The sequence below is a fragment of the Mauremys reevesii genome, linkage group 25, assembly GCF_016161935.1.
Source record: "Mauremys reevesii isolate NIE-2019 linkage group 25, ASM1616193v1, whole genome shotgun sequence".
In the NCBI taxonomy this organism is placed as follows: Eukaryota; Metazoa; Chordata; order Testudines; family Geoemydidae; genus Mauremys; species Mauremys reevesii.
The window spans coordinates 4,852,304-4,862,207 of NC_052647.1; the positions used below are offsets into that span (position 1 = coordinate 4,852,304).

At 58.4% G+C, this 9,904-nt stretch overlaps 1 protein-coding gene across 1 annotated transcript; it reads right to left on the reverse strand.

Annotated features, from left to right (window-relative positions):
- Window positions 1-236: 236 nt before the first annotated feature.
- On the reverse strand, window positions 237-9,064 carry LOC120391216 (cAMP-dependent protein kinase catalytic subunit alpha-like). The gene is made up of 7 exons (XM_039514688.1): window positions 8,990-9,064; window positions 8,083-8,209; window positions 7,746-7,841; window positions 7,507-7,629; window positions 6,305-6,469; window positions 5,526-5,565; window positions 237-322 (listed from the first exon to the last, which is right to left on the reverse strand). Exons 1-7 carry the CDS (start codon window positions 9,052-9,054, stop codon window positions 237-239), a joined length of 702 nt encoding a protein of 233 aa, XP_039370622.1. The 5' UTR covers window positions 9,055-9,064.
- Between the last annotated feature and the right edge of the window lie 840 nt (window positions 9,065-9,904).

The following is a 9,904-nucleotide window of genomic DNA, read 5'->3' on the forward strand; positions in this document are numbered from 1 at the left end:
CCCAGCATCATCACCTGCCATCGTCAACTTAGATTTTAAGCCCTTTAGTGACCTGGGGGAACGGGCCTCAGATGCACGTTAGCAACCTGCCTCAGCCCCACTAGCTTTCTGCATTGGACGCCATTTCTGGCCATGGGAGGGTTTCCACTGGGATGACACCTGACCAGGATGGGGGGAGGGGCGGGGCAAGCTGCAAGCACCATGTGAAAGAACCGTCTCTAGTGCAGCCCCGGGTCTTATTCCGATTCCAGCTGCGTCCCGCCCATCTCATGCCTCCAGCTGCTCCAGACCCCGATCTCCTGCAGTGTAAACTCCATCTTCCCTGGGTGGAAGGGAGGAGAAGCCACCTTCTCCCCCTCCCCCGCCCCATCCCTCCAGTGCTGGTGGCTGAAGGGTTAAACCCAGCGCTTCCCTGCCACTGGGGACCCCCGTCTCTCTCTGGTGAGCACCAAGCAGGTTTCCAAAACAAACTGTTTTATTTCCTTTAATGAGCTCAGTGGGGAAAGAGGCCCAAGGGGGCACGTGTTGGGGCTGGAGCGTAAGTGATCCAGGGCCGCTCCTGATGCGAAGGATCTAATGAAGAACTAATACAACCCAGTCTGGCGCCCGCGGCCCACGTTACACCCAGCACCCTGCTAACGACTGCAGGGGCCAGTGCACGACCGTCCTGCCTCTCGCACGGGCTGGGGAAGAGAGCTGAGTACTGAGACCTTCACTGCAGTGACCGGGGTGGACAGGCCAGGTGGCTGTGGGAGCCAGGGATATGGAGCCCTGAACCCTGACATCCTCCTGCTGGATGGCCGCTGGGCGCAGCGAGCTGCCAGGTTTTCACCTCCCATGGGGACTGATTACAATGATGTCAAGCCTATGATTCGATGGCATCGACAGGTCCCCACCAGGCCCCGCCCCATTGAGCTAGGCGCTGTACAGACAGAAGCCACGCTCCCTGCCCCAAAGAGACCACAGGCTGCTAGAAGAAACTGGCATAGATAGGCAGCGCGGCCTAGCAGCTAGGGTTCTAACCTTGGGCAAGTCACTGCCTCACTCCAGGCCTCAGTTTCCCCTCCCCACTCAGGTCTATTTAGACTCTGCTCTTCAGGGTAAGGACTGTCTCTGACTAGGAGTATGTACAGCGCCCTGCACAATGGGGCCTTGAACTCAGTCAGGGCCTAAGAGCTACCGTAATGTAACCAGATGCAGGTAGAGGTGAGGGTTCGGGTCTCGGAGGGTAAAACTCTCAGATGGGTTAAGCAGATCTCAAAGGAGCCGACCACTGACCAGAACTGGCTTGTGCCTTGCGATTTCCCCTGAGCCACAACCCAGGAGGGCAGGGAAAAGCTGGGTGACAGGAGAATTCACCTCCTGCCTCTAAGAGACATGGGTTGAATTGTGGCTCAGGTCGCAGAGCCAGTGTGAAGCCCAGCACAAGCCACTGGTCTCTGCTGGGGAGAGGCCCTGGGCCCAGACTAGCAAGGAGACACTGGGTTGGAAGGAAGGGGGCACAGCAGAGCTGCATGGGGGGGGGGGGGGAGCGGGTCGGTCAGGATCACCATGTGCCCCCCGGGAGCGATCAGCTCCCCTTTGCAGAGAGGAAGGAAGGGACGGACGCTGGCACTTTAACCATCAGGGATACTAAGGGAGGGGAGATGACCACATGCTCTGCCTGGGATCCCCTCCCAAAAGCCGCCCCCTTACCATCCATGCTGTGCTTAGGAGGTCACGGCAGGCAGAGAGGGAGGTCTGGCCTGGCGCCTCGGGGGGGGACTTTGTCCCAGGCAGCAGGAGGAAACACGACCTCTGCTTCGACCCCAGCTTCTCCAGCAAGCCGAGACCCGAGCCAGCACAGGGCCCAGTGCAGCTCCAGGGCGTGTCTGTGGCGCCACCTCTCCCTCGGCTGCATCGGAGGGGCTGGGTTTATGCCAGGCTGGAGGGCCCCATCACGCTGCCCGGATCCTCCGGTGACAGCTGCCTTCAAGCTCCCGTGGCGCAGGGGGTCTGTGCCCATTACCACCTATTGCCCCTGGATACAGCAGTGTCGCCCCCAAGGTCAGCCTTGCCCCGGACTCCTGGGTTCCTGTTTGCCGCTAGAGGTGGATCTGCCAGCGCCGCCAATCCCACCTGCCTGGGGATGGAGGCAGCAACGAGGTGAGGGCAAATCCCCAAAGTGTCCCTTCACCGCCCTGGTAAGTGGGGCAGCTGGTTCTGGAAAGCAGCGCCTGCCACCAGCCCTTCCATGGGTTCTGGGCTCTCGACGCGAGGACACGCACCCAGGGAGGGGGTTGGGGAGGACAGGGACAGAGCCAATCACGTGGTGCAGTGCAAATAAAGCGAGACAATATTCACACAGCGACGCTCCAGGGGTCTATTTATACACAACTGCAACTGCCCCCACCGGCTGCTCTAACTGGGTTCTTATCCCTTCACCCACAACCCCTTGGGGCATCTGGACACTGCCCTGATCCACCCCCTCATCCCAGCCTGGCAGGGGCTAGACTCAGGAAGTCACTAGGGGGTTACTGCACCTGCCTCTGAGCCAGCTGGGAGATAGGCGACTGGCACGTGCACAGTGGTGTACTGGGCAATCCAGCATGGCACTGCCCGCAGCCCTGACTCTGCAAACCCTTATGCCACATGCGGAGCTTTACTCATGAGAGTAGAGTTACGCCCCTGTGTCCTTGCAGGATCGGAGCCCAAGTTCCTCACAGAAAACGGATATAAAACGTAAAAAGCTCAGAGATGCTTTCACCGAATCAATGGCGCAGAGGCGCGGCTAGCGTGAATCAGCATGGCTGTACTGACTAGAAAACTGCATTACACCAGCCGAGGATCTGGCCCCATTGACTCCAGTGGACCGAGGGTGATTTGCAGCAGCCGGGGAGCCGGCCCTGTATCACCAATGCTTAACTTAGTTTTCTTGAGCACCACCAGGCCCTGTGGCCCAGCAGCCCTGGCACCGGCCATCGCCCAGGAGTGCTGAGGGGAGCATCCTGCTCGCGCCCCGGTCACCGTTCGCCGCACAGTAATCCCAGTGTGCTCTGCCTTAGGGGGGGAAACTCCAACCTGTCCAGGCCTCGTCCCAGCCCTTCTGCTTCTCAACTTCACCTTTTCTTTCTTGGCTGTCACGAGGAGGAATCCAGGAACACCTGTGCTCACAGGGCAGGTTAACAAGGCAGCCCAGGGGTCATTTAAAGACTCCAGTTACTTAACTTTCTGTAACTGTTGTTCTTCGAGATGTGTTGCTCACATCTATTCCATTCCCCCCCACCTTCCCCTCTATCGGAGTAGCCTGCAAGAAGGAACTGAATGGGGGTCGAGCCGGCAGGGGCTTATATAGATTGCCATTTCAGTGCCACTTCAGGGGGCTCCCCAGCCGGCCCGACAGGTAGCTGCTAAGAAAAAAGTTTCCAACATCCATGCACGTGGCGCGCGCACACACCTAACTGGAATTGATGTGAGCAATCACTTGAAGAAGAACATTCATTTACTAGCAAATTTTGAGGAGCCGAGATCCACGACCCCTAGGGCTGGTGTTCCCTGAACCAGCCAGACAGCGCTACCAGTGGGACTTGCATCCAGGCAATGCAAAGGGAGAAGAGATCAGCTAACAGTTCTCAGCTTACGGCTAGAGAGGGGGTGAGCGGAAATAGCAATTAAGAGGGGATGTGTAGGAGTGGGAAGATGAGGGGACCCCAACAAAACCACCCCTGCAAATGCGTCCAACACCTGGTTGGAGAGATCAGGGTGCAATACCCCAGGGCAATGGTCCTCAACCTTTTTTCATTTGCAGACCCCTAAACATTTTTGAATGGTGGTGCAGGTCCCTTTGGAAATTGTAGACAGTCTGAGGAGCCCCAGGGGTCTGCAGACCACAGGTTGAGAACCACTGCCCTAGGGTCCCCACAGCCCCATCCTGCCCCCTCCCTGGGGGGGAGGCATGGGGCCAAAAAGAGACACCTCAGATGTGAATGGAGAGGGATGTCCTAGACCAGTGATTCTCAAACTCAGGCCGCTGCTTATACAGGGAAAGCCCTTGGTGGGCCGGGCTGGTTTGTTTATCTGCCGCATCCGCAGGTTTGGCTCGCAGCTCCCAGTGGCCGCGGTTCGCCACTCCAGGCCAATGGCAGCTGCTGGAAGTGGCACGGGCTGAGGGGCACGTACTGGCCGCCGCTTCCCACAGCCCCCATTGGCCTGCAGCGGGGAACCGTGGCCACTGGGAGCTGCGATCAGCGTGGACAAGGTAGGTAAACAAACCAGCCCCACCCACTGGGGGGTTTCCCTGAACAGCCCGAGTTTGAGAACCACTGTCCTAGACAGACCCCTCCAGACACACAATGAGGTGCGGTGGGTGGGGGCGCAGGCAGCAGCAAAGTGCAGCAGCGTGGGACATGGAGGGACAGGGCAGGGGTGCGCAGGTAGGAACGAGGCTCTAGGGCAGGGGTAGGCAACCTACGGCACATGCCGAAGGCAACACACGAGCTGATTTTCAGTGGCACTCACACTGCCCAGGTCCTGGCCACTGGTCCGGGGGGGGGGGGGTGCTCTGTATTTTAATTTAATTTTAAATGAAGCTTCTTAAACATTTTAAAAACCTTATTTACTTTGCATACAACAGTAGTTTAGTTCTATATTATAGACTTAGAGAAAGAGACCTTCTAAGAACGTTACCATGTATAACCAGCACACAAAACCTTAAATCAGAGTGAATGAATGAAGCCTCAGCACAGCACTTCTCAAAGGGTGCCGACCCCAGGGCTATGGGCTCACGGGGCGGGGGGGAAATGCAGCCAGGCCAGCACAGAGCTGCTGGATGTCCCAGGCAGGGTGAAGAGGGGGGGTGGCAGGGAGGGTCCCCACAACAGCCTGTCCGCTCCGCACTCACCCTGCCCGGATTCACCAGCCCTTTCTCCAGAACGGCTAAGCCCCGCTCCCCCCGGCCTGGGCACCCTGCTCCCCCTGGCCTGGGTACCCTGCTCCCCCAGGCCCGGTACCGCCTAACACGGGGCGGGGCCCGTATGCACCCCCCCACCCATCCCTCGCACTCACCGTTCCCCACCCCCCCGGGCCCTCCGCTCCCTCCCTCCCGCCCAGGGCCCGATGCCCCCGCCAGGCCTCCCATGCCCTGCTCCCCCCGGGTCCCGCGCTCCCCCCGGCACTCACCGCTCTCCAGCTCGCCGCCCTCCTTGGCCGTGGCCGCGCTGCCGCAGGAGGCTCGACTGGAGCCGCCGAGACCGGTATCGCCTCCCGTCCCCCGCGGCGGCGGCGGCAGCTGGTCCTCGACCTCCGGCCCCCGCGCATCCCCCGGCCCCGACTCCGCCCCCTCCCTGCCCCATTGGTTTCCTCCCCAAATCCCCGCCCTGGCCCCGCCTCTTCCCAAAACGCACCGCCTTCCTCCTCCTCCTCCCTGCCAGCGCTTGCGGCGTCAAACAGAGCGGGGAGCTGCCGGTGGCTGGAAGGGGGATGGACCGAGGGGTGTGGGGGGAGGTGGGGATGGATGGGGTCAGTGGGGTGCGGGGGGAGGGATGAACGAGGGCTGTGGATGGAGGGATGGATAAATGGAGCTTCCACCTGGGAGGGGAGGGGGAGGTTGGGGACGAAGGGAGGGGTCAACATTTGTAACCCCCCACCCCACACACACTCCTCGGTCTGCCAGGGGTGCACTATCAGGCCCCAACTTTATAACCAGGCAAGGATCAGCCCCTCTCCCCCCACTATCCAGCCAGAACTCTAACACTTTGCAATCATGGAAGGGGGAGCCCATGGCCCTGATTAGGAATCCAGAATCAGGGCCCCCAGCACTCTTAAGGGATACAGGATCGGGCCCCTAAGCAACCAGGTGAGGGATGCAGAATCAGCACCTCCTCAAGCCCCCTTTTATTCAGCCAGAATCCCCTCCTCTCACTTTGCAATCAGGGAAGGGCAGGGGGTCATGAGCCCCTTGGATCCCCCTAAGAGCCCCCACTTGCATCATCAGTAGGGTTTTAATCAGGACCTTCAGAATAGCCCTCTCCCACAGCAGTAGTAGGCTGTTATCCTCAAGGGGTGGGGACAGGACCATGCTTTTACCACCATATTACAAACAGGTGACTGAGGACTCCCTACTTTAAACCAATGCTGGGTGAGCCTATCTCCCCCTGGTGGTTGGACCCAGCCACAACACCCTGCTACAGAATCCCAGTAACCAAGGCGCTCCTAGAGGCCTGGGCACTGATGATCCCAGGTTCAGTTCCTGCTGACGGAGGCTGCACGCATGTGGAAGTTACCCAGGCTCTCCTCTGCCCGTAGCCACCCACCGCCGCCCTCCTACATTCCTCTGGTAGATGGCGATCCAGTCGGTGGTAGCAAACCACTTGTGGTTCTTGATGTCATTGACCCCGTTCTTGAGGTTGCCAAAGCGTTTGGTGAGGTCCACCTGCAGCAGGTTCCGGAGCAGGTCCTTCAGGTCCGAGCTGAAGTGAGACGGGAACCGGACCTGGGGTGGGGAGGAGAGACAGAGGTCTGGCTTTTACCTGCCCTGCCCTCGTGGCTAGATTAATCGATACACCTAATAATGTACAGCACCTAGCACAGGGGGTCCTGGGCTATGCCTGGGGCGCCTAGGCACTACCATAATACACTTAATATGTACATCACCTAGCACAATAGGGTCCTGATCCATGACTGTGGCTTCTGGCACTATCGTAATACACCTAATAATAAATAACAAGCCCTTTAAAAACACTCCAGGACAATGAGTGAATGAGAAGTGGGGGCGCTACTGAGGACTGACAGGAGCTGAATGGTTAATTAGCAGCTGCCTCCCAGCTCTTATTGAGCATTTTTCCTCCACAGATCTCAAAGCAGGGCTGCCACATCATGATCCTCATTTTACATAACGAGAAACTGAGGCACAGGGAGATGTGACTTGCCCAAGGTCACTCAGCAGGCTGGTAGGAGAACCGGGAACAGAACCCAGGCCTGTTGAGTTCCCCACTAGGTTTAAAGCTGACCGTGTCCAACACGAGTGCTTGGAGACCTTTGGCAAGAAGGCACTGGGGTGGGCAGAGGAATATTATGGGCTCTTGGCTGGTTACTATGGCGATGAGTGCTCTACCAGTGCCTGGAGATGACTGATGTGTTTAAGGAATGTTTAGTCTTGCAACGTAGCAGGGTTGTGGAGGGTTTTGCAACCCACAACAGTGTATGCGAAAACCAAAGGCACCTGTTCCAGGAGTCCCTATGAGAGTTACAGGGAGCACAATGGTGGTGGGGTGGGGGATGGAGTCCATGTGTTGGAGAACGGGTACGTGGCAAGGGAGGGTCTATGTGTTGGGGTACAGGGGGAATGGGGTACATGACAGGGAGGATGCCCACATGTTGGGGATTGGGGGAGCATGGGAGGGCATGAGCATATCAGGGGCACAGCGTGTGACTCTGATCAGTCGCTGAGACTTGGCACCCCCCTTTATCTGGAGAAACCCCCCGCCAAAAAAATAATCACACAAGTGTCCCCTCCCCCAGCCAAAATACCTTGCCAGAAACGATCTTCTCGTAGATCTGAATGGGCTGGTCCGCAAAGAACGGGGAGTAACCAGCCGCCATCTCGTAGATGAGGACGCCCAGGGCCCACCAGTCCACAGCCTTGTTATAACCCTGCCTGGTGAAAGCAGGCCAGGGCCATGCACCGAACATTTGGGTGGTGGGGGGAACCACCTGGTGGCCAGAGATCAGCTACAGATCAGGCAGCGGACAGGACCTCCCTAGCTCACCTTGCTGAGGATGATTTCGGGGGCCAGGTATTCCGGAGTCCCACACAGAGTCCAGGTTCGGCCTTTCACCTGCTTGACAAAACCAAAATCTGTCACCTGGAGCCAAAACAGAGAAAGGAGAAGCTGGATCAGCCTGGAAGCTGTGACAGCAGGAAGGGAAGGGGGGGATCAGATGATTGATGTATTCTGGCCGTGTTGTATTTCTGGGAGTGTCTTGGCTTTGGGAAGGGGATGGCAGCAGATAGAGACTTGGGCAGGGAGGAGATCACCGCAGGGAGCCAGGAGCCAGGAGCCAGCGCTGGGATGGGAAAAGGAAGGTGTGGGGGGACAGCCTCACCTCTATGTAGCCCTGCTGGTCTATGAGGAGATTCTCTGGCTTCAGGTCTCGGTAGATGAGATCCAGCGAGTGCAGATACTCAAAGCTCAGGACGATCTGAGCAGCATAGAACCGGGCGTGAGGTTCACTGCAATGAGGTGGGAGGAGAACGTGGGCATCCCGGGCCAGATCTGCCCCCTCTCAGCCAGCCCAGCACCCTCTGCCCCCTGCCAGCCCCACCTTCACCTTCCTTATAGATTCCTGACTCCATCTACCCTGGCAACCCCAGGCAAGATGCCCCAACTCTTCTAGGCCTGCTGGCCCCATGTGCCCTAGCCAGACCAGTAGCCCTAGCACACACATCCCACCCATCATTGCTAAAGCCCTGACTCCATCCATCCAGCCTGGCAACCCAGGGCAAGCCCCTTCCAGACCAGCATCTCTCCCTAGCCCCAACACACACACCCATGGACCCCCAGCTCCATCCCGCCTGGCTCCATCTAGCCCTGGCATCCCTGGCCACTGAGTGTGGCTAGTGCTGGCAGAAGACCTCAGCAGCCCTCCCCATGGGGAATCCCTTCCTGACCAGCCCAGCTGGGGATCAGGTCACACCCTGCAGCATGAGGATCAAAGCCAGCGTCGCTGCAGATGCTGCTAGTGCATAAAAGGTCTAGTTCTCTACTGAACTACATCCCAAATTTACAGCTGTGGAAACTGTGGCACAGAGTGATTCTCCCCCCTTCCCACAAGGAGTGAATGGCAGAGGCAGGAATAGGACGCAGGAGTCCCGACTCCCAGTCCCTCTGCTCTAAGTGCTAGATCCCACTGTCCTGCCTGAGCGAGGGATACATCCCAGGAGTCTAACCATCACCCAGCTCTAACCATTAGGGACACTGTCCCCAACATCGGCTCCCGTGGCAACGCTCACCCGAACCTCCTGATCCACCGTCGGTGGGAGAACATCTGCCCGCCCGGGATGTATTCCATCACCATGTAGATTGGAGTTATCCTAGAAGGAAATGCAGCAGCAACAGAGTGCAAGGGAGGCCCCCCGTCAGCGCCTGCGACACCAGGATGAAACTGCTCCACGCACCCCTGATCCGTTATTAGTCCCATCCCTTTCACGGCACTAACCCCACACATCTCCAGGGAACCTGATGCACTGGCCTGGCTTCCACATAGCACACAATGCAGTGCACCCACTGTCTGGGAGATAACAGCCTACTACCTCCGCCAGCTGCTGCTTTTACTCCTTTAGCTCAAGGGCCAGAGGGGCTGCGCTGTGGTGCCAAAGGTTCCAGGCACACACCTGCAGTGGGAGTTGCTGCACAGATGCGGCTGGGGAATAGACTCACTAATGAGAGGGCACGAGCTCTATTTGCTTGGAGTATTTAATGCTAGAGCCCTAGAAGATCCAACCCCTCCCCACACCTCTGGCCTAGGGGCAGGGACGGGCAGGCCCAAGAGGGATTTCTCAGCTGCGACGTCTACGATCAAAGGGGAAACCCAACCTGCTACCGGGCCGGACACCCCAAAGGAGCAGAAGCAGGAAGTGAAACGTCTCAAAAGCAGAGTGTGAAATGGACCAGGCTGGCTTCATCCTCCCTCGCGGCTGCAGAGTCAAAGAGCAGCTTCCAAACTAGCTGCGCTGAGCCCAACAAAGCCATTCCGCTAGGGAGACCCTACCCGGCTCAGTGGTGAGACCATGAGCACTAAGCACCCGCACACGGCCCAGCGGAGACAACTGCCCCTGCCCTCGAGCCCTGGGTCAATTTCCAGCTAGCCCTGCAGAGAGGGTCCAGGCGGGGCAGGGCTGAGCACCCCAGGCTGTACGGTCGGGGGC